Source organism: Falco rusticolus, chromosome 5 (genome assembly GCF_015220075.1).
Source record: "Falco rusticolus isolate bFalRus1 chromosome 5, bFalRus1.pri, whole genome shotgun sequence".
Taxonomy (NCBI): Eukaryota; Metazoa; Chordata; class Aves; order Falconiformes; family Falconidae; genus Falco; species Falco rusticolus.
Window position 1 is genome coordinate 19241597 of NC_051191.1, and position 25584 is coordinate 19267180.

Sequence of the window (25584 nt, forward strand, 5' to 3'; positions counted from 1 at the left end):
GTGTTTTCTTTGAAATCAATTAATTCAGATATCTCCTTCCCTCTGATTTTAGTTGATATGCAGAACTGCACAAGAGCAGATGAGCTTTCAATATTCCCAGAACATGATTCTCTTATCCCTAGTATGCTCATAACATTTAATTTCCAGTTCCTAAACAGTAAACACTAGTCTGGATTTTTACAAAGGCTGTATTATTTTAAACAGTCCTACAGCTCCTGACCTTTAACATGTTTGTGTAAGATGGGTTTTTCCTTTGCATGGTTCTCCGCACCTCTACAGATTTGAAGTTGAAACGCATTTCCCCTGCAAACTGCAGCCTACCCACAATCATAAACAAATTATACTCTCTGTGTCAACATTTGAAACCAAGTCACTAAATCATAACGTGCTGGGATGGAATTGCTGCCTCTATCATCTACCACTTACTGCTATCAAAGCATATAACCAGATTAGTGGGAAAACAGCTGTATTACTCATACGTTTAAACTCTTTCAAACAGCAGTTTTTCTTTCTTCAACAAAGCACAGCACTTCAGATAAGAAAAATGCAAATCCCAGAGGAAATCATGACATATTAACGCCTGGCAATCTTTACATGACTTAATACTTCATTCAACCTTTTTTCACTGGAAATAAATGTAACTATATTAAATCAGTAGAACTAATGTATTTTAACACACCTACTGTTCAGCTTTTTGTTCCCTAGGATTTCTCCATATACCAGGCATGGTTCATTAAATCATCCTGTCACTTTCTAGAAGTGATTTGCATGAGTTTAAATCCACGTCTTTCAGTTATAGGCATGAATCATCACACACATGGGTTTTGTGGGACAACATCTTGGCAGAGGTTAGCAGTAAAACAGCTCTCTAGTTAACTCAAAACCTCATTACAAAACACTCTATGGTTATTAAAGCTAACAAGCCATAAAACAACTGTTGCTTTCTTGGCTAAAAGACCTAGGAGGAAAAGAAAAATTGTAGACAAATTCTAGTTATTGCTAGTGTTCATATATCTATCGCTAATATTGTATTAACTGATTTTTTTTACCTAGCTTTTTGGAATTTTAATTAGTCAATAATACCAGAATGCTTAAAGGGAAAATGTCCTTAAGCAGTAACATGAAATGTATTGAATAATAAATAAATAAAACTGAATAAGAAAAATATAGAAATTGAAAAAGAAATAAAAATTATTTCACCTAGAACAAAATGTTTAAGATGATACCTTGGGGTTTGGATTTATTAGGAAAGCACTGGAGTTTGATTTGATTTAGACATGCCTTTATCATTATGGGTTGTGAAGAATAATGATATAGGTAATGATAAGAATCATAGAATCATTTAGGTTGGAAAAGATCTTTAATATCATCAAGACCAACCTTTAAATCAGGACCATCAAGTCTACCACTAAACCATGTCTTTAAGTACCACATCTACATGTCTTTTCAATACTTCCAGAGATGGTGACTCAACCACCTCCCTGGGCAGCCTGTTCCAACACTTGACAACCCTTTTGGTGAAGAAATTTTTCCTAATATCCAATCTAAACCTCCCCTTGTGCAACTTCAGGCCATTTCCTCTTGTCCTGTCACTTGTTACTTGGGAGAAGAGACCAACACCCACCTCACTACAAACTCCTTTCAGATAGTTGTAGAGAATGGTAAGGCCCCCCCCCGAGCCTCCTTTTCTCCAGGCTAAACAACTGGTTTCCTCAGCCGCTCCCCATCAGACTTGTGCCCCAGACCCTTCAACAGCTGCGTTGCCCCTCTCTGGACACGCTCCAGCACCTCAACGTCCCTCCTGCAGTGAGGGGCCCAAAGCTGAACCCCGTGTTCGAGGTGCGGCCTCACCAGTGCCCAGTGCAGGGGGACGGTCACTGCCCTGGCCCTGCTGGCCACACTGTTTTGGATACAAGCCAGGATGCTCTTGGTCTTTGGGCACACTGCTGGCTCCTGCCCAGGGCTGTCACCCAGCCCCCCCAGGCCCTTCCCCCCAGGCAGTTCCCAGCCCCCTGCCCCAGCCCGTCGCGCTGCGCGGGGCTGGTGTGACCCAGGGGCAGGACCCGGCACTGAGCCCTGTTGAACCTCCTACAAGTGGCCTCGGCCCATCGGCCCGGCCTGCCCAGCCCCCTCTGCAGAGCCCCCTGCCCTCCCGCAGGTCAGCACTGCCCCCAGCTCGGTGTTACCTGCAAACCGACCGAGGGTGCACTCGGTCCCCCCATACAGATCCCTGGTAAAGATATATAATCAGAACAGAACTGGCCGCTGTTCCCATACTGAGCCCTGGGGAACACCACTTGTGACCGGAGTATCTTTTGTGTAACACCATATCTCTAGACAGTCCTCAGATCATTTAGAAAAAAGGAAAAATGAGATTATTTTAAAATTAGACAAGAATTAAAGAATCATCTGCCTTTTAACACAGTACAAAAACCTAAAAAAACATGAAGGTTTTCAGCAAAGGTATACAAGGAAGAATAAGTGGGAAAAGAGTAAACAGTAAAATGAAGAACTTAAAATTGCATACATGGCTTTCATTTAGGAGGTCTGAGATCTCATCTTTATTCAAATTTTCAAAGATCAAAACAAATGATCATTCTAATGCAATATGTTTTACTTGAAGTGTCAGGATACTCACATAAAAAAGAAGAAACATACATGAAAAGAGTACAGCAATTAATACCACCTTTGTAGTGGATGAATACTGTATAAAAACTAGTCCTGTGTATATGCTTTTGTGAATAATCTTAAGAACACATAATACTGAGTGTGATAATATATCATCATCTTCAGCAATGTGACCTCTGGTGCTTAACTTTGAGGCTTTGGTTGGACTGTGGAAAAACTGAGAAAGAAAAAAAAATAAAAAAGGAAAACTGAAAAAAAAAGGGAAAAATCCTAAAAAACCCACCATAATTCTGTGTTCACTGTTCTTGCTTTAAGAATGCCTTGTAGTAGTACTACAATCATTTGTTTCCCATCTATAGCTTATGATTCCCTTTCTGTTAAGAGAAATAAAATGTCAGAACACGACGACTCACAATTCCAATATGCAAGTCATACAAATATATGAAAACATAGGTTACACAAAAGTAATTGCAATACTGAAAGGAACTTACATCGGCTTTTAAATGACAAGTGCACAACACCAAATAATACTTTATAAAAGATTTAGAGACACCATGTTCTGTTATTTATATTTCTGTGAGTGTTGCCTTACTCTGAGGATGAGTGCAGCATGACCAAAAAGTCCTTTGGTTCTGCAAATAGCTGATGTGTGCCTCTAAAGTTAATTCAAAGAAAAAACGTCCTTACATATTGTAAGTTACAAACCACTGCTAAAATGCACTGTAGAAAATATTAAAAGATTGCTACATTTGATACAAATCCCAGCCTTGGGGACCCACTAGAATAACACTGAACCTTAGCTAATAAAATAACCTGAGCCTAAGGAAGGCTTAGCACTAAGATACACTGTTTCTGGTCAGCTGTGAGCAAATGAAGGAACGAGTCGGAAAGTTGTGAAATCAGGAGGTAGTGGGGGTCCAGATTTTCCAGCCGCAAAAACTGGCACAGCTCCAATGAACACAGTAATCAATTTCCAGCAGTTTAGGATTATAATCTTTTTTCTTTTTGTTTTAAACCAGTGAACCTAACAATGAGATTTCAGCTCTCTAATGTCATTACAGAAAAGCTTATTTCCTATAATAACAATAATAATAATAATAATAATAATAATGAACATTAGCACTTTTTTCCACTGCTATTTAGACTAAAAAAAATGGTCTAATCCACTATTAAAAAACTTTAACAAAGGAAATGCCACTGCAAATAAAACTTCTTTCTACTACTTGGAGAGAGGTCTAGCTAGACTGACAGCAAATGATGCAGCAATAAGCAGTGCTCAAAGAGATTTCTGATAGTGATATTTCAGCCCTGCAGGCTGGCTACAACACATCTGTAGAAGTTGAAAATGGTCTCCAAAATCATTCCAGTTCCTCACCATGCAGGCTGTCTCTTGTCATTAAGACTATGTCAATGTCCCCATCCTAAAGCCTTAGAATCAAAGCTCTACAGTTCAGCAGCTTAATAAAAAAACAAAAAAGCCTTGCCCAAGGCTAGATCATGACATCCAAGGTATCAGCCTGAAAACTGCAAGTTGCCCATACCATTTTCCCCCTCCCCAAATCTATTTTATTCTGCCTTCAGCTTTCTTGAAAACCAGGAATTTGTACTTCAGATTCCAGGGAAGTGTCAGAAAGACTAAAATACCATTAAAAAAAGCAAATCCAAACTATTTTAGAGAACTACTTTGAAACTCTATTATACAGAAACAGATTTTTTAAGTATTGCAGTCAAGTTTGAAGTGTAGTAATCATAGGTCCTACTAAAGTTTCAGATCATGTTCTTGAAGATCTCAGCTGCTGAAAAGCCAGCCCTGAAAAAGCCAGCATCACCTTCATCTGAAACTCCTTACAATCCTACCTTTCTCTTAACAATCCTCTGACCTGCACATCACATATGCTCTCCCCCTATGTATAAATATGTGCATTTTAAAGTTCCTTCATGGATTCTCCCCTCTAATATGTTACTTATTATGGGAAAAAGGTTTTTTGCTACCCATCAGGTTCCTAAGTGTAGAACTTCCCAGCAACACCCCTTTGGCAGGTCAGATGTATGGCTGTATAGGTTCCATCATCATGCATCAATTAACACAAGCAACCCAAGTATCTGCTGTGTGGAAGAAGGAACTTCCCCTTATCTCCTCTGTATCATTTTATCTCATACCACAGTATAAAACCTGGGAACCACCAATTATTTCAAGATAATTTGCATATACCAGTCAAATAGAAGATGTGTTACAGAGACCAGAATAATATACTAGAAAGGAGAATTTGGCTACAGAGGTTTTTTAATTTACTTTTGCCCTTCACTCAAATGTATAGATAGCAACAAATCTAGGACTTTCACTATATTTACAAGAAAACAGTAAGCCAAATGTTGTATTTTGCAATATATTTTAAGTCTCTTAGCAGCTTAACATTCAAGTATCTCATATGTGGCAATAAAACCAGTTTGCTTATGGCTTTGTTGACAATCCAAATTTTGTGGAAAGAACAGATACTCACTGAAACTACATTCACAAAGTCATCGTCAGACAAGGTCTCTAACATCTCAATGACTGAGGTGCGGATCAGCTTCAATGTCAATCCACTGACACTCCCGCTCCTAAAAGAAATCCACAAGATAATAGAAAAAATGATTTAAACAAATTTTATTTTAAATGTACAAAGAAAATACAGGACACCAACCAGCACTGTCACTGATTTCACACTAAATTTGTCAATAATTGTCCTGAATTCTCCAACTCATCAGGAGTATTGTTATAAAAATTAAGTCCAAAACTGCCATTCAGAGCCCCAGTCTTCTGGCTCAGGTGAAGTCATAATGATTCATTATTTCCTCATTTTCATTTCAAGAAATCTGTGTTTATCACCTTCAACCAATGCATTATCTAAACATTTTATACCCCTACACACAGATTTAGAGCTTTAGATTTTCAAATACTCAAATGACAGCTTGTTTGATTCAAGGCAAAACCTAAGCCGAAGTGAAGAGATAGCAAATGTTGATAAAACTCACTGATTATATGAAAGCACTTCACTACATTTAAAAGCACTAAGTGCAAATTCTCTTACTGAGAATTTTTTCAGCATAAAGCAATCTGTTTGACACATTAGGTTCAGTGCTTCCTTGAGTCCCTCAATACTAGCGAAACAAAGGAAGCTTTGCCAAGGCAAAGAGATAATTTTTATTAATTTCTTTGCTCACTTTCTATTAATGATTTATAGTAACCAAATTTGGCAATTTTTAAATATGTACAGTAAAGCATGTGAAGTCTGCACACATTCTCACCCTTCAGGATCATGAAATCATGATTAAATGTACTGTTATGCTTCTAGTCATTTGGGTTTAGGTTTGTGTTTTACAATGAATCCTGGCAAGCATATGAATTTTTTTTAATTAATTATTTCAGTAATTAAGAAGATGAAAGCAGAATAATATTAAAGTGATTAAAACCCACTTTTTTGTCCACCATTTAAATAATTTTCAGATTTGGTTTGGGCCTTCTGGAACTATTTTTCCTGTGTATTTATTTTCTTCATACCAACATTTTTGATCCTTGCATGTAAGGACTTCTTAATCCTCTCTCCATTTCTCTGCATACAGAGATTTGTTCAATATATCTAAGTACTTTTACCCCTCTAATATCAATACCCAGACATTAAACACTTACGCATCAACTAAAATAAGCATGTCTTTGGGAGATGCAGCTCCTTGGATATACCTGAAATAAATAAAGGGTGTGAATGACACAAACGTGAAAACACATTTGCTAGTGATGGAATACAATCTGTGATCTCTACTCTAAATCTAACTGAACCAATTAAATTCTTCTATTGTGGCTAGTAGAAAAGCATGTGCTATCATTTTCTTTCTTGCTCTGTCCCACTAAGTAAACCAAAGCATAAACTACACTAGGAAAGTCGAAAGTAGGCATACTATTCAAAATTCACTATTTTCAGATGTTGATAATTGAAAAACATGAATGCTATTGCAAGAGCATAAAGATCTTGATGACAGATGAGTTATTAAGTAATAAAATGAGTCAGCCCAGCTTAGAGTAAAATACTTTGCCCTTTGAAAAAGTATATTCAACCAGTATGACTTCATGTATTAATACACATTACTATGACTCCAGACGCTTACAGAAAAAAAATTATGAGAAACAATCCCCTGTTCTCTTGTCTTTACCAATTTAGTGATTTTTTTGCTGGTCTAAACCACTGAGACATATTTTTAAACTCTTACAAAAGTCTGGAAGAATGGCTCAGTCTAATAATCTGAATTACATTTGATTTTGGCACAAAATTGAAGTTTTTAATTGCCTTATACCTATTTGTTAACCTCTCACGAAAAAATCCATGTAATGCAACCGTACAAGACACTCTAGTGGATATTGCGTAGTAAGTAGTATGATTTGAAAACTGTTTATTTAGAAGAATTAACTGATTTTTTTAAAAAGAAAATAGCAATAGGTAAAAGTAAGGACTACTAGATATAAATAATTTGAGAAATTTGTCTTTACAGTCATATGCATAAAGTAAGTGATGTGTATGCATAAGTCCTTTAAAGAAAGCTTACCATGGTCTTCTGCGAACATCATACAGATCTATCTTGTTTGGAGTTCGACTTTTATCTACCCATGGGGAAGCTAAAAAGGTAAAAAAAATACGTATAGAATAAATCAAAAACTTAATCTTAAGTATTCAAAATACAACAATATGATTCAATATCAGAGACTTTGCACTATATAAATATAAACATTTGTTATGGAAAAAAATTGTCTGTATTTGTGTAATCTGGTTTTGAAATACCTACATACCCCTATATGTATGAGCATATAATACAATCTGATAAATATATATATAATTAAGACCTTAAAGCGCCAAGTTGTGTTGAAGAAACAGTTACTGACTATAATTGTCCTCTGACTTCAATGGAACCAGAATTTCAACCAAAGTGCTTTAGAATATGAAATATTTTTTTTTATTTTTTAACAAGAAAGCACTTAATTTTGAAAACAGTTATGTTAATTATGTTGTATACAATAATACTGCATTGATCTAAAGCTCAGTTATGCATCTACACACTGACTTAAGAAAGCTTTACCTAAAAATGGAAATTAGAAAAGTAATATGAAAATATAATATCTTCTGGAAATAAAATGAGGTTGAGATATTTGTGTCACTGTTAAGAAAATGCTAAGATTAGTAACCATTTGCAAGCATTTAATCTAAGCTTTACTTTAATTTTCTGCAAGGGTAGGAAACTTTTCCTTACTAAAAACAAAATAAGCCTTTCAAAACCCTTTGATATCTTAACAAACACAAGTAAAAATGTGAAAAGTTATACGAAATGAAATAATGTTCTGCAAATTGCTCTCTTACTGTATGCCAACAACATTGGAGGAGCTATTTCCTGATGTTAATAATTTTCCTGTCTAGGAAATAAAGAAAGATATAGGCAGCTCCAGGATTCTTCCCAAAAAAGCATTCATCAAAGACAAATGGGAAGAATTATGATACCTCTATCCATTTAATATAAAAGAAGCCATCAGCTCAGAGTAGCTGTCTATTTTTGATTTTACTAAATGTACTCTTTCCTAAGTGATCATAACCTGATCTGGTACATCAGTTACCAGAACATTTAAACCAAACATAACCGACAGTATATATATCAGTATACAATTATCAGCCACTGAAAACACTGTATATTGATGCACAGCACAAGAACCTCAGACTCTATACCGTTATTTTCTACGATCTCAGACTAAACCACCTGATGGGTCCTTTGCAATCTAAAGGTATAAGGGTCTTTGAAATTTCTGAAAATGAGAGAACAGAATTTTTGGGAATGATATATGTCAATTTTGTAACTTAAGTATCATTATTTAGGTACACACAGGCTAAACTCAGCAGTATTTTATGAGTCTGAAGCCATGGTTAGCACGTTTGATCATGGACTTTTTGTGTCCGTCCAGACTAATGTATCCATTGGAATTCCATCCAAACCCCCATCCTTGACATACATTCCCTAAGACCTGCAAAATCTGCATCCAATGAACTCACTTCAGTTTGTATTATAAGTGGTTTAGGTAAAATAGCAAATATAAATCAAGGTACTGACCAACACTGCTGTATCTTTACCCAAACTTTCAACCTTTCCACAAAAAGTTATTCCATCCAATAACAGCTTATGCCCTATCATATATGTCCCTCTTAATCGACGCATATCTTGGACAGTCTTAATTAGCAGAGAATTATCTGAGCGTATGCATCTGGATTTATTTCAAAACAACAGATAAAAGGTAATTTACACTGCTACCTCTTAGTCATTTCCACTAAGTCAATTGAAAATTTTCTTTTTAGTTATTTTTCCGTATAAATGGTAAGTCCAACTCCTTAACTGCATTCTCCAAAGCAAATGATGGTGGTTCAAAGAGACTTTGAATGCAGGAGCTGATGGACCGTGCTTCTAACATCAACCTCCTCTGCTGTCACAGTGGATACTTACATAGGTATTAATTCAAAATTGAATCCATTTTCTAAAGGCTCACAAAATAACAGATTAGCTCCTTTGCTAACATAAATTATCTACTGAAAATCGTCACATGAACATTTAGCTACAATTTATCTTTTATAACCTTCAAGAAGATGGTAGTGTAACTTCACATACTATTTTGAGCTACAATCTAACTTTTCTAAATTCTGAATGAAAATTTACTGAAATACGGGTTAAGATTACATTTTGTCTGTGTAACAGAAGACAATCTGAGAAATAATTCAGCTACATTGTTCTTCAGAATTTGCAAGCTACAAAGATATGTTAATGTACCTGACAAAGTATCGCTTCCTTGAGGTCAACACCAGTTGCCTGGACAGAACATACTTCAGAATCGGGCCCTTTAGACCAAACATAGTGTGGCAAATCTTTCAGAAATATGAAGAGGCAAAATAAATGTTAACTTAACCTTGCGAGGAAACACCAAATAATAAAATTTGAAATGCCTGTAACTTTCCCTAATATTTCCAAAAGCACCAAAAGGTTCTGTATAACAAAAGTTGGGGCTCTTTTAACTGTAATAAAAACCAGAAAATCACTTCTTGAAATTATGTTTCTTTCCTTCTCTTTATGGAGAGAATGCTCAGAAATTCTGGTTGAGACAGAGAAAAATGAAGGTTCTGAAGACATAGCTTTCCAAATCACTCTTCGGAGGAAGTCCTTCTGGCAACTAAGCCTCACATTCAGTTCTACCATAGTTTTTCAGTAATTTCCTGGATTGCAACAAAATTCAAACTGTCCTGTTCTGGCTACATATGTGTTATTAAGCTAAAAAGTACAACGGAAGGGAAGACGTTCACCAGAACTAGAGTAAGAACTATTGAAACGGTCCAGTTATACACAAAAGAAACCATGAATAAACCACTTGGCACACTACTTACAGCCTGTCTAATCCTTTCGGAGATTACTGTGCGTGGTAACACTTGTAGTTTTTCATATTGGAGAAAGACTGAATGGTGAACGCAACTGTTAAATTCTACTTATCTTTCACTAGCTTGGCCCTTTCAGTACACACAGCCTGTAAAGATCGTCAGCAGCTTCACAGAGATCTGGAGAAGGTCTTCAGAAACATTACTTCTTGCCATACCACGAAATTGGTATGTTCTGTACCACATGTCAATAAGTTTCTTTTTCCTAATTAATATATTACCTTCTGCAGGACAAATTTTATAACAAACGCCTACATGCTTACATTTCCATGTGAGGAATTTTTTTTCTGGATTTATGGTGTGACTGCAAAATTTGTCATCAGATATTACTGGGTGCTGGATCATATAAATATTAATTAAGGAATTACAATGTTTACTGAGAAAACTAGTTCTATTGATTTTGTGATGTTTTCTACAACAGTTTATATAATCTAGTAGTAAGTCTCTGCATAGTGAAACATAAATAAGAACTCAGCCCCTAGTATCTAAAATTTCATTCACACCAAAGAAGTGCTGAATTCCCTCTTCAACCTCAAGAAGTAATATGATTAAATTACTCATTCATCCTAAGCTCTCTCTGGACTAACGCCTTTAATTTTAGATGGCTTTGAATGGTCTCAAATCTATTCACTGGTTTTGGTAACGTTCCAAGTATTTAAGGATCTTATTGAAATTGCTATTACTAGGAAACTGAAATTCCCCTAAAACGTTTATCTCCAATGATCTAATTTTGTATCCTGATTTCATCTTTTTAAAAATCATTTTTTAAAAAGATAATAAATGCTCTCTATGCAAAAATAAGTTATTATGCACTTTATGATTATACAGGAAATAATCAGAAGGGATGGAGACCACTGAAAAAGACATGGATTCCTTGGTCCATATACAGATCACACTATAAAGCCATTGGGGGAAACTGGCTTACATCTTACTGACAAAAGCCATTATGTGGTCTAAGATGAAAGCAAAATGAAATACCTCAAAAGATGATTACACGTTTTCCTAAAAAAAATATAAATAAATAAATTTGAAGATCGAGGATTTAGAGATTTACCGTTTTATTTATATAACTTATTGTTTAAAACATGCATTTTAATCAGATGCCTTGAACCTGGCTCACCAAATGCCTTGAAGAAGTCAGCCTCACTGTGTTTCATTGCTGCATACTAATATCTTTGAACTATTTCAACACTACACAGTTCTCTGTTGCATACATTAGGCTTTAGTCATGTTCTCCTTTGATGATTTTCTTGTTTGGCATATGGTTAGACTTGATATTTTATACATTATTCATTGGATTTGTTATCCCTCCCACTTCTGCTGTTTGTATTATGGAGATACAGGCCTGGCTACATTTCAAGCAAGAATAAGGCATACTCTTCTGTTATTTCTGCACATGTAGAGTGGAAATCCTCAGTTTTGTTGATAAATGCAAAAACGATTAATGCAGGACAGAGGCTGTCACAGGGTAAAGCCTAAATTAAAGTATTCTACAGGAAAGGCAGATCTTGGTTACATTTGCCCATTTTTAATTCATGAGATGATTCCAGAGGCATAGGTGATTGTCATGGGGGAGGCCTTCCTGAAAGTCCTGCCAAGTAAGACCCGTTACATCTGTCCTACTCTGCTAGTTAGGTATGCATGTGCAAGGAACAGAGACACACAGATGAATTATTAACAGTTTTACATCCCTGTAATGCATTTGGGGAGAGGCCTCATCTCAGAGGGTTACTAGGTAGTCAACCTCAACATAGCATGTACCAGGTTAGTCAAACAAGTATTTGTTAAAGTTGAATTTTACCTTGTTACTTCTCAAATAAACATTCATATGGTTATTCAAAACATCCATAAACACAGATAATGCAATTCCCTGTGCCAGATTCAGTAAAGTTTTCCTCAGATGGAGCAAAGATGCAACCTACAGCCTGTAGTTTCCCTTTAGTTTCATTTCAAACCTCTTCTCACCTTTTAGTGAATTTACATGAACAAACCTGCATTCAAGTACATGATAACCCACACTAGCTCGGAAATGTGGTGTTACTTAGCTTGCAGCTCAGAAAGAAGTCATGGAATTATTTTTCAGTAAAAGGTGGAAAGTGGTGAGACATGATAGCTAAAAATAATAAACTGATATAACTTCAACAGCCCCTAACATTAACCATCATAAAGCATTTTGCACCACTATATTTAGGACTCAGGATATTTCTATCACACAATCCTAGATTGTTTACATTGGAAAAGACCTTAATATCATCAAGTCCAACCATTAACATAGCACTTTTCAATACCACCAGAGATGGTGACTCAACCACCTCCTTGGGCAGCCTGTTCCAACACTTGGCAACCCTTTTGGTGAAGAAATTTTTCCTAATATCCAATCTAAACCTCCCCTTGTGCAACTTCAGTCCATTTCCTCTTGTCCTGTCACTTGTTACTTGGGAGAAGAGACCAACACCCACCTCACTGCAACCTCCTGTCAGGTAGTTGTAGAGAGCAATAACGTCTCCCCTCAGCCTCCTTTTCTCCAGGCTAAACAACCCCAGTTCCCTCAGCTGTTCCTCATCAGATTTGTGCTCCAGATACTTCACCAGCTTCCTTGCTTTTCTCTGGACACACTCCAGCACCTCAATGTCCCTCTCGTAGCAAGGGGCCGAAAACTGAACACAGTGCTCCAGGACAACCACAGAATCACAGACAGAATGGTCAGGGTTGGAAGGGACCTCTGGAGATCACTTAGTCCAGCCTCCTGCTAAAACAGGGTCTCCCAGAACATGTTGCGCAGAGTCATATCCAGGTGGGGTTTGAATGCCCCCAGAGAAGGAGACCCCACAGCCTCTCCGGGCAGCCTGTTCCAGGGCTCTGTCACCCTCACGGTAAAGAAGTTTTTCCTCATATTCATATTACAACCCTAGTAGATCTGCATGGCAAGGTTTTGGTAGCAGAGAGGCTACAGGGGTGGCTTCTGTGAGAAGCTGCCAGAAGCTTCTCCTATGACAAATGGAACCAATGCCAGCCATCTCCAGGATGGACCCACTGCTGGCCAAAGTCAAACCAATCATCGATGGTGGTAGCGCTCTTGTGATAACATATTTAAGAAAGGGAAACAAAAAAAAATTCCATGCAACAATTGCAGCAGAAGAGAGGAATGAGAATATGTGAGAGCAACAACTCTGCAGACACCCAGGGCAGTGCAGGAGATGCTTCAGGTGCTGGAGCACAGAGTTCTCTGTAGCCCATGGTGAGGACCATGGTGAGGCAGGCTGTCCCTCTGCAGCCCACAGAGGACCCCACACTGGAGCAGCTGGAAGCCCAAAGGAGACTGTGACCCTGTGCGAAGCCCACGCTGAGGCAGGTTTGCTGGAAGAACTTGTGACCCCACAGGGCACTATGCTGGAGCAGCCCATTCCTGAAGGACTGCACCCCATGGAAGGGATCCACGCTGGAGCAGCTCATGAAGAACTGCAGCCTATGGGAAGGACTCACATTGGAGAACTTTCTCCAACAGGAGGGACCCCATGCTGGAGCAGGGGAAGAGTATGAGGAGGAAGGAGCAGCACAAGCAACATGTGATGAATTGACCATGAGCTCTATTCCCCGTCCCCCTGCACTGCTGGAGCAGAGGAGGTAGAGAAATTGAGAGTGAATTTGAGCCTGGGGAGCAAGGAAGGGTAGGTGGAAGGTGCTTTTAAGTTTTGCGTTTTAGTTCTCATTACCCTACTCTGAATTGAATGGCAATAAATTGAACTAATTTCCCCAACTTGAGTCTGTTTTGCCCATGACAGTAACTGCTGAGCGATCCCCCTGTCCTGATCTCAACCCACAAGCCTTTTGTAACATTTTCTCTCTTCTGTCCAGTTGTGGAGGGGAGTTATAGAGTGATTTTGGTAGGTACCTGGGTACCACCTGGGTATCCAGCCAGGGTCAAACAGTCCTGCTGGCCATGCTATTTCTGATAAAAGCCAGGGTACTATTGGCCTTCTTGGCCACCTGGACACACTGCTGGCTCATATTCAGCCAGCTGTTGACCAACACCCCCAGGTCCTCTTCTAGCAGGCAGATTTCCAGCCACTGTTCCTCAGGCCTGAAGTGTTGCATTGGGTTATTGCGATCTAAGTGCAGAACCTGACACTTAGCCTTTTGAATCCCATATTATTTGCCTCAGCCCATCAATCCTGCCTGTCCAGATTCCTTTGCAGAGATTTCCCACCCTCAAGCAGATCAATACTCCCGCCCAACTTCCTGTCACCAACTTAATAAGGGTGCACTCGATCCCTTTGTCTAGATCATTGATAAAGACATTCAACAAAACTCACAGCAATACTGAGCCCTGGGGAACACCACTTGTGACTGGCTACCAAGTGGGTTTAAATCCATTCACTACAGCTCTGGGCCCGGCTTCATAATGACACCTTGGATTAATAACTGATCAGTACCATCCCCCCCAAACAGAGATTGTTCCTGACTAGCTCTGTGCTACCACAGAATATGTTCAGTCAAGAATGAATGCAGCCGTTTCCTAACTACTTTACTTAGATAATGACTTAAAATTGTCAAAAGGTCAAATTATCTCCAAGTAAAACCTTATCTAACATAAACAGCTCTGTGGAATGTCCTCTGTAATTTTTACAGCACCATCACCATAAAAAAAAAAAAAAAAAAGGGTAATCATCTCATAAAGTTTTGTTCAGAATATATTACTTGCGTGGTTATGGGCAATGCAGTTTCATCCCAAATCAGTTCAGCAATGATTTTTATATGGGAACAGTCCATACACAAACACATGCATTGCTTTATTGGTCCCAATATGCCAAAATAAACAAAAGCAATTTGAATGTGTAACAAACACTGCTGTCTGCAACCTAAAATTAACCTCTCAAATGTATCTGTGTTGTCTCCATTCAGAAGCAAGTATTTCTGCTTCTGCTGATGTTACAAAAGGGTTAAGGTTTAATCTTAAGAACTCAGAAGTAGTCATGCATCCTAAGTTCGAACAGCTAGTGTTAAGTACCTTGTTTGTTTGAAAGTAATCTTTGTATACTTGTATGCAATAAATCCAGACTGATATGGTTTAAGACCATATATGCGGACTACAAAGGAGAACTCTAGCCAACTGAATAGAGGAGAGGGCAGATTTACAGACCCTCGAGACCACTGAAGACCTCCGCTCTGGACAGCTGGGCATGCATGAGGGAGAGGGCAAATACTGTAATTAGTATTGGGCAATCTCATGAATATGTGTGCCTTTTACAGGAAACGTTTTGAATATGTATACATGTACTGCATAAAAAGAGCTACCTGAGAGAAGGAAGCTATGCACATTAGGTGGAGCGAACCCCTGTGCATCCAGCACTGCAATAAAGAATGGCTGCTTCTTAATGCAACATTGGTGTTAAGTCTTATTCCCTATTAAGTTAAGTCATATTCCCTATTTCAGTGACACACATATAAACTGAATTTCATCCTCAATACATGTGTTGTTTGCATTGGTTTCACCCGGGCTAGCTACAATCCCCGCAAAGGAGGATGGAATATCAGAGCTTGGTGGATCTGTTTGCACAGAACAACAACACTCAGCACATCAGATTTGAAAAATAAGCCAGAATTAAACATATTGTAAGATTTTCCATATCATGAGTATGGTTAGATCCAGACATATCAGCCCATGTCCTTTCCTCCCAGATTTCAACAATAAAAAAAAAAGAAAAAAGAAAGAAAAGAAAAAAAAATGTGAACAATGCTCAAAGAGGCTTATTTCAATGTAAAAAGTAGAACTATCCAATTTATACACTAATTGCACTACTTGATAATTTATAAGATGGATTACTGAGAAAGTGTTTTGGGTTTGGTTTGGTTATTTTACTTTAAAGGTTCCTTTAAATGTTAAGTTGTTAACAGGAACTAACAGCTATTAAATACAAAACCCTTTGCAAAAAAAAGAAGGTGAAGTTCTCAGTTTTTCAAGACTTTTCATTCATTTGGTATAGATTTTTTAGGCTTTTTACTCTCTTAGTATCTGCTTCAGTAATGACTTTCTTTGGAAAGTTCAATATTATGGCCGCAACACTATTGCTTACCATTAATGCTTAACACAAGAGCAGCTGTGCACAGCAAGTCCTTCATCTGGAGATACACCATTTTATTTTATACGAAATTGATTTCTAAAGCTCTTCCATTATTAATTTGTCTAAGCAGGGAATGCTCCAGTAGCTGAATGAGACCTGCTCCACTGACATCTGGAAATAGGTTCAAGATTTTTTTATTTTTTAAGAAGGGAAAGCAATAATACTAGCTCTTCTCTATCCTTATTTTAATCTAAGAATCTCAAGAGTTTAAGGAAAAAAATATTTTTCTGGATAATTAGCACCACAGAATTATATTTTATCTATGAATTCCTTTATTTAACACCTTTAAGCCCCAATTACATAGGAATATCCTAGTAAAACACTGGCATGAGGGATCTAAAGAGATTTTTTCTCTAATTAATTGAAGTTCCTATCATAGTGTACTTATTTATTATATAGATAAACAAAGTAAGGCTAAATATAAGGCAAATCTAGAATAAAAAAGGGAAAGAATACAATCTAGAGTAAAAAATGGGAAAGAATAGAACGGCTCTTATCACTGTACTCTTCAGCACTGATATTACAAAGATCCTGAGAAGATTAACACATCTGCTGATGTCTAAACAATGCTATGAATTTAGGTGTGGGTTAATAAATATAATAATAGCACACTGAATCTTATAGAAACTTGGTGTTACACTTATTCCTGGCTTGAATTCCTAACCTGTGGACGATCACTGAAAAAGTCATTTTACCTCTCGACACCTGTTTCTTTAATCTGCAAAATGAAGACAGTGACATTTTTACTACCTTTAAACCAGAACGGGTTTTGGGGATGAAAATTAAGCTGTGTGGTATATTCCATGGAGTTTATATATGCCCTGCAGTAATAGCACAAAATAATGTAGGGGTGTTTGAGAACATGAAGCCTCCTAGAACAGGACTGGAGAACCTTGTAGTCCAGAAGAAAGAAAACAGCATCCAGAGCTGTCCTTTGGGAATGGCTGCCAGCATGTGTTGCCCCTTCAGTCACACTGTGGGGCTGCCTAGGGGATTCTAATAAAACTCTGACTTGTTCTGTTTACTAGTACAGATATATCTTTGAAGCCGAGGGAGCAGATGAGCTTAAGAAATACCTTTACGAATGATTAAGACATACTCAGATATACTTAAATTAAGATTATGTAGGCACTCAATTCCAACACTGCAGTCTTGTTCGGTATCTATTAATTTCGCTAAGAATGATTTTAACTTCACAGATACTTTGCAACTTGAATTAAATACTTCTTGAGTAAACAGTCATATCTTCATAAATAACAGGACTGCCAACATTCTGAAATGCTACTTCATGGCTAGTTCACCTGGAAGTCTGCCAAAGAGTCAGTCTCCTTCGGAAATACTATTTCTCTTCATTAGTATGAAGTTCCCAATGTTCACCTAAGAATTCAATATTGTAGCACCTCTTACTGGCTTTCTTGTAGTTATATGCATCTGGGCTGTCCTCTACCCATTTTATTTCTTCTGCTACCATTTTTCTGTAACACAGGTAAGGTCAAACAAAAATGACAAATACGTTTTTAAGTTATGTGATAAGAAAAGGGCCACAGAACTGCAGCCTGGAGGCTACTTTTTCCTCTATGAAAAAAAAAAAAAAAAAGAACAAAAACCAACAGAGAGAAGTCACAGAGCTATGCAGCACTTTGGGAGAGTGGAAGTCGACAGACATACTGTATTGGGAAAGCAAGTTTTAAATGTAATTTCCCATATGCCTTTGTTAAATGCCCAGATGGAAGTGGGGAAATTTGGAACATCTGGGGACAGGGTAGTATTTCTTTTTCAGTTTTATTTTTGTTACGAATTGCCTCAGCTTTTCATACCTTGACCAAGTGTGGCAGATTTCCACCTTCAGCACACTGCAGACCAAATACTGTCACACTGACTTTATGTTCAACATTTCCTCATAAAAAATGCTGAATCTATACATGTATCATCATACTGCTGTTATTGCTATATAAACCCCACTAACTGGAACCTGAAACCATCCATATCAGTACTACTCTTTCAAGTACTACCTTTGACAAATTTTATTTAGTATACTTTATTTACAGAAGTTGGTGTTGCTGATAAAACAGTTTTCTTACTAAACATTCATCTAAATCAATGTTGTGTTTTTGTGTGAGTAATCCTTTGCAGACAAACTTTCTTAAGCGTATTTATTGCTATAACTAGAAAGCCTCCTATATCATAGTTAACCACAAATAAATGTTAGCTGTCTGGAGTCCAAAACAAAATGCATTCTTTACTAAGGGTATTAGCCTATAAAAAAACCAAACAACCCCACCCCCACCCCCCCCAACAACAAAACAGAGAAAGGTGGTATCAGGCAAAAGTACATCAATACATAAAATGTTTTTAAAATTTGTTTAAGTAGTAATTGCTACAGTGAAAATAATATGCTTCCTATTGCAGTATTTTAGTGAAACATTGATTAACAATTATAATCCTCATTACCTCTATAATTAAGAAGGATTTCAGGTTTAAAAGAGGAACTCATTTGTTTGTACCTACACTTCCAAGTATCGTGCCAAAAAAATGACATTACATTGTACTTTGAGATAGCTGCTTTCTAAAACCCAGCAGTGTAATTAGCTGGGTAGATACCTCACAAAAGGTAAGTAACTTAATATCTGTCAAACCATATTAAACTATTTAAATTACATTTATTTGTTTTTGTGTAACAGATTTGTTCACTGCTCTGTGGTTAATTATAAATGAAATCTGCAGTTTGATCTATATTAAAGCACCTTTCTGTCTACATGGAGTCGACAAAGCTCTACATGTGCAAGCCCACAGGGAATGAATTCAAGATTTTAAAAAAAAAAAAAAAAAGAAAAAGTTTCATTTTTCAATTTCCTGCCACCAAAGAAAAAAATCTCTTTGGAAACAATATCATTAAAAAAACAAACAAACAAACAAACAAAACCTGACCTACATTATAGATTCTAGGTGGACCTGCTTGAGCAGGAGGGTTGGTCCAGGTTACTTCTCTGATTCTATGATTATTGCCACTTATTCTTATCTTTAAAAAAGGCATCATCTATTCTGTATTAGATAGTCCATATCTGGTGAATGAGATCCATCCTTCCAGAATATTAATCCATTTCAAGTGTCTATTTGAAGTATCTTATCCTCTGAGGATCACTATATTTTCCCTTTTCTTTTAAAGCATTCCAGAAAAGAAACTTTTGGTTATTAACATACCATGTTGTGATATTTGCTGGTTTATGTCTTTGCAAGTTTCAATGGGATTGGAACAAATTGGTAACTTCAATGATCTTGCTAAAATGCTGTAGGATTACTGCTTTCACTTTGAGTCAAAAACTACTGAAGCACTATGTCTGGACTAGAATTAGGCAAGTGTCATCTTAAAATGACATCTTAAAAGCTAATATGAGTTTCTACAATTAGAAGTATAAACTCAAAAATTAGGCAGAAAGATGTATATCTACTATCTACTACTGAAAAAGTGCTTCAACATTTATAATAAATTGTGCTCTCTTGCCATTTCACAGAGAACTGAAATTTTAAAATTGGTGGCTAACAGTTTTCCCACTGAAACTCTTCTGGTTTTGTTTACTGTTTCCAAAAACTTTGCCTTTCAGAATTCCATATCAAATTTCAGGAGGGTTTGCTTTAAAAACCCCACAAAATACATTTCAGCTTTCTTTCATTTAGAGGTGAAAAGTGAGTCTTATTTATGAGTTATACATAAATAGTGGAAAACGGTTCCCTTGCACAACAAAGGCTAATAACTTCTACAAATATTTTTAAACCTGGTGGATTTGTAAAACAACTAGAATTGAAAACATGAATTCAACACAACTGAGCCTTAAAACAAAAACAAAAAGGAAAGAAAAGTTATTTATATGACCAGTCCTATCTTGCCATCTGCAGATAACTCAGCTAAAATTCTGTTTGCAACTTGAAAGTTAAGAAAGAGGAAGGGTTTTCTCATACAGGTCATGTGGGACATGTTCAGAAAACCTGATTGTAACTTCCTATTTAACAGAAGAAAAGAAGATGTAACTAATTCCCCAAAATGCTACCAAGTAAATCAAGATCCTTTGTTTTCTGAGATGAATCAAAACAGCCCCTGAGTATGCACTGGACAGTAGTGCAGGATAATGACCTCAAGGTCCCTGTGGCTGCAAGTCAGACAGAACCATACAGATAACAGTATCATGTCTAACAGGATGCAATACATATTCACTACACGCCTTTACATCTGGGTCTGGCTTTTCTGGTCAGACTTGTCAATGTAAAATGTAACTGAAATTCTGATTTCAGTTACATACTGGCACATGGATATTTAAAACTGCTGATATCTTTTCCTTTTTTTTTTTTTTTTTTTAATTCCCAGATTTCAATGCAACTTGAATTTAATTTTACTGAATCTAATCTCATCCATCACATTGTATCTTCTTGCTATGGAAATTAAGTTTAGCAACAAAACCTTAAACAACAGAAATCCCTCCCATATAGCTTTATGAGAATGTTTTATTTACCTACATATCAGTCACAAAGGATTTTGTGCATACTGATTACAAGGATAAATCTATCTGCAAAAATGCCTCTTGTATGGTATGCTTGTAACATGAAGACATTACAGTTGGCTGTGAAAAAACTGTGCCTGAGCCATTTGATTTCATTGACTTCACAATTCCACCAGTCTGTTAACTTGTTTTAACAATTTTAACATACTTTAACTGTTGCTATGAATTATTAAATATATATATAAACAAAGAAGAAAATAAAATAAATGCTCAGAAAATATCCAAATTTTGGCCAACAGTATATTAAACCTGTAACATTTCACATTTTTAATGTGTTAGTAGTAGGTCTGTGTTAATGACAGATGAAATGGCAACAGATGAAAGTTGCAACTTGAATAGAACCATAAAATCATGCAGAATCCAAAGTACTTGCAAGCTAACTTCATTATATCCGGTGTAATAAATTCAGATTGTTTGCAAACAAGCACTGCATGGCCTGTGCCTAGTTTTTGCACTGATGGATAAACATGAACAGAAAACATATGGAGTCTTCTTTTCATCCTCCATTAATAAGGCAGCAAATGCAATTTAGTTTCTGAGCAGAAGGAAGTTGTCTGGTGCTACTTTCACATTTTTTCCCCTTTAAGCAAGAGGGAAATTTTTAAGCGAAGGCAGAAAAGATTATGGAATCAATTGTAGTCTCATGCAAACATGATGAAATGATTCTGTTCCTTAAAAATGAAGGGCCTTACATGCACTAGCAGGCTCCACAGGCTCCTAGGCCATTGCTGCCTGCGTTCAAGCCCATGTTTATAAGGTGCAGATGTGTAACCTGGGAGTGCTGATGTGGGAAGAGGGAAGGGACAAAAAGCTGCAAGAAATCTCCTGGAAACCTCTGTCTCTTGGTTTCAGAGCTTCATTCAAGCTCAGACCCTTGCTCCTTGCCCAGTCTACACTGTATGGATGTCTGTGTACCGTGTTGTATTTTGCTTATCCTGACCCTGTGTCTTGTCATTGTGGACTTGTTGGGCTGACATGTGAAGCTGACCCCAGGACAAGCACTGCATGCACCAAGAGGTCTCAGTATGTCCAACATTTTTAACATTGTCTTTGCCACACGTTAGTATGTGTGTTGAAGAAAAATTAATAAACAACCCCCTACTTCCTAAAACAAGCACCGAGTACACTGTTACTTCTGAACTGACAGTAATCCTAAAAAATAGACTAAGACTGGAATTAAGTTGAAAAGCTTTCTCCATGTGGATGAGTACCTTTGCCATGGCTAATCCATCAGCTGTGCACTTCCATACTGGCCCAGCAGTGCTGGTACTCCTTGATACTCTCTGATACCATGGACAGATACTGAAACGTAACTAGACATTTTATGAAAACAACTACACATGATGTTGTTTCTGTTGTTCTGAATGACAGTATTTAAGATTTATGTGAGAATTTCTAAATTTTCTTTCAGAAGTGTGAGAAAATACAGAGTGAAAAGGAAAACTGCTGTGATGGAAACTGCTCGCCCTCTCCATCTTCTATTTATACACATTTGTAAGATTCCTCTAAGCCTCATCTTCTCCAGGCTGAAAGCTAGCTCTCTCAGCCTCTCCTCCAAGTCCTTTATCATCTTTGCTGGTTTTCAGTAAGTCCCTGTCTCTCTTCTACTGCAGACCCTAGAACTGGATCTTCCACTCCATAAATGTCTCACCAGTGCTAAGTCAAGGGAATCACCTCTTTCACCTGCTAGAAATGCCTTGCCTAATGCATCCCAGGCTGTTGTTGGCCATGTCCAACTTGTCTGTCAGGGCCTCCGTTTTTTGTTTGGTTGTTTTGTTTTTTTTTCTGTAAAGCTGCTTTTCAGCTAGGCAGCCCCATGAAGGTACTGGTGCCTGTAGTTGTTCTTCTACCAGATGCAGAACTTTGCATTTCCCTATGTTGAACTCTGTAAGATTCCCGTCAGCTCAGTTCTCCAGCCTGTCGAGATCCCTCTGAATGGCAGCAAAGCTATCTTATGTATCAGACACTCTCAATTTTGAATCACCTACAGACTTGCTGAGGGTGAACCCTGCCCCATCATCCAGGTGACTAATGAAGATGTTGAATAGCACTGGCCCCAGTATTGAATCCTGGGGTACACTGATTTTGACTGGCCTCTGGCTGAACTTCATGTCACTTCTCATAACCCTTTGAGATCAGCAGTTCAGACAGTTATCAGTCCACCTCACTGTCCATTTATCTAAGCTGTACTTCATCAGTTTGTCTATGAGAATATTAAGGGAAACCATGTCAAAAGACTTCCTTTTGAAGTCAAGACAAATAACATCACTGCTTTTCCCTCATCCACTAAGTCTGTCATCTCCTCGCAGACAGTCATCAGGTTGATCAGGCATGATTCCCCCTTTCACCCATGTTGACCAGTCTCAATCACCTTGTCCTCACTATGCTTTAAAATAGTTTCCAGGGGACTTGCTCCATCGATTTCCTAAGGACTAATGTGAGTCTGACACATTGTAGTTCCCCAGATCCTCTTGCCCTTCTTGAAGATACAAGTGACACTTGTTTCCTCAGGAAAGAAGGAACCTCAGGAACTTCTCCCAGTTTCTGTGATCTTTCAGTGATAAGCAAGGATGGTCTTGCAATGACGTCCAGCAGTCCCCTCAGTATTCATGGGTGCATCCCATCAGGTCACAAGGACTTGTACATGTCTAGTTTGTTTAAATGTTCCCTAACCTGATCCTCCTTCACTGAGGGTAAGTCAACCTTGCTCCAGAATTTCCTTCTGACCACAGAGGCCTGCAATTACTAAGGGCTGGTCTGATGACTAAGGACTGAGGTGAATAATGTAATGAGTAACTTGGCCTTTCCCATGCCTTTTGTCAACAATTTCCCTGCTCCAGCATGGAGCAGCCAGACCACATTCTGCAGCAAGTCCTTATTTTCCTTAGTCTTTCTTTTGCTGCTAGTGTTCCTGTAGAACAGGGGTCCTCAAACTATGGCCCGCAGGCCAGATACAGCCCCCCAGGGTCCTCAATCCGGCCCCCAGTATTTAAAGACCCGCCCACCCCGCCGGGGGTTGGGGGCGGGGGGTGAAACCAAGCAGCCACAGATGGCTGCCTGCCACTTCATCCGCATGCCACCCCCCTGGTTAAAAAGTTTGAGGACCCCTGCTGTAGAAGCTCTTCTTGTTGCCCTTCATACCCCTCACCAGGTTCAACTCCAGGGGGCTTTGGCTTTTCTAACCATGTTTCTACATGCTTGGACAGTGTCTTTATATTCCTCCCAGGTCATCCGTCCTTGCTTCCACCTTTTGTACATCTCCCTTTTAAACTATGAATTTTATCAGGTATCTTCCTCACCTGAAGATAAGAGATTCTTGTCTTGATTCTGGTACAACTCCATAAATGTATGCAAAAAGGACAATGCATTACAATGCTGAAACCATCTCTTGAAAGAAAGACTGATATGTGATATATAACTTTAAATATAAGAATGAGTATCTATTACATCCTTCTCAAAAGTTCCATTCACTTTATTTGTTTATACTTTTGAGCTCTTCTATTAAAATACCGTTTACTTACTCTTGAGTTGTTCTGAGCTCATAGAACAGCTAATAGAAATCTTAAAATTGCTATTGGCATCTTCATATCAAAATGGATGGTTGCCAGCACAGTAACAGAGCTTAGCATTTTGCTGCATAAGTATGCTGCCACTGAAAATAATGAAAATGTTGATACTAAGTACCCTCAGTAATATTTAAAAGTATTTGAGGCAAGACACACATTCTTAAATAATCTAAAGAAGAAAAAGTTCTGTATGAGGAAACTCATAGTGATTCTTTAAATCAAGCTGATTAAAGACCTAACTGAAAGAGGTGAAAAAATAGGTTTGAGGCCCATGGAGGTCTCCTGCACCTTTGGGTTTTCTCCGCCATTTCTGGTTTGATATTTGAGAGTGAGAGCTGAACAGAGTATACCCTAGGGGAAAATAGTTAATAAACAAAAAGAAGTAATGTATTAATCTATCAAGAGAGACGCTGAGCTCAGTGCAGTCTCTGATGTTTCTATTGGGGCACCTTGTATGGTAAACATAGGAAGAAGCTGTACAGTTAGTTCCCTTCTATGCCTGGCATAGGTTCTGCCATCACTGCATGTATCGACATGTATGTGTGTTTATGTATATATATCTAATACTCAGCTTCTTGCATATCATTATCTACCTAATATCTTCCTAAATCTGGCTTGCCTAGATATATTTTCTTCTCCTTCAAAAAAACCACAAAGGTAACACCACATAGAATATGGTTTTCTCCTCAGTAAAAAAGACATTTTGCATAAGGAACGTTTGATGGACGAATGAAGTTGTAACATTAAAGGAAGCAAACACTTTGGTACCATTACTTCCTCTACCTGATGCTGTTAGTTATTTTTGGTAAATTAAGTTTCTTATTCTATTGCAACTAATTACTATTGTATCTAACCCTAATAACATATAGGGTATAAAGAAGGTCTGAGGAAAGGAACTGCCACATGTCTCAGTCTAGGTCACTGTCAGAAGGAAATTGTCCCCTGTCTTGTCTTCTCGATAGAGACAAGGGAACACAAATGTACCAGAGGCAGATAAGCACAGCTGAAAAGTATGTGAAATCATATATGTGATGCTAGAGGAGTGTATAACAGTGCCAAAAATAGCATATATGTAGAAAACAATGGGATATATGTAATAGAAAAATAAGCTTATATTTCACACGTACTTTCCACCCATAGGTTCACTCAGAAAGATCCCTTCATGCTGCTGGTTACTATGGTGACAAGGACAGCCCAGGTGCCTATTTAGGGCAGAAGTGATGTAACA

The 25584-nt window shown here is 37.7% G+C and overlaps 1 protein-coding gene across 8 annotated transcripts in view; it reads right to left on the bottom strand.

Annotated features, from left to right (window-relative positions):
• Positions 1-25584, bottom strand: part of CACNA2D1 (calcium voltage-gated channel auxiliary subunit alpha2delta 1) — a 433623-nt gene that overhangs the window by 108020 nt on the left and 300019 nt on the right. For all 8 annotated transcript variants that reach the window (XR_005104430.1, XM_037388977.1, XM_037388979.1 and 5 more), the window contains exons 8-10: positions 7207-7276; positions 6299-6349; positions 5130-5229 (exon numbers count right to left, since the gene is read on the bottom strand). Coding sequence is in view for 7 of the 8 variants with exons in the window: in XM_037388977.1 (XP_037244874.1) it covers positions 5130-5229; positions 6299-6349; positions 7207-7276 (221 nt within the window). In the remaining variant the exon portion in view is untranslated. The remainder of the gene's footprint in view (positions 1-5129; positions 5230-6298; positions 6350-7206; positions 7277-25584) is intronic.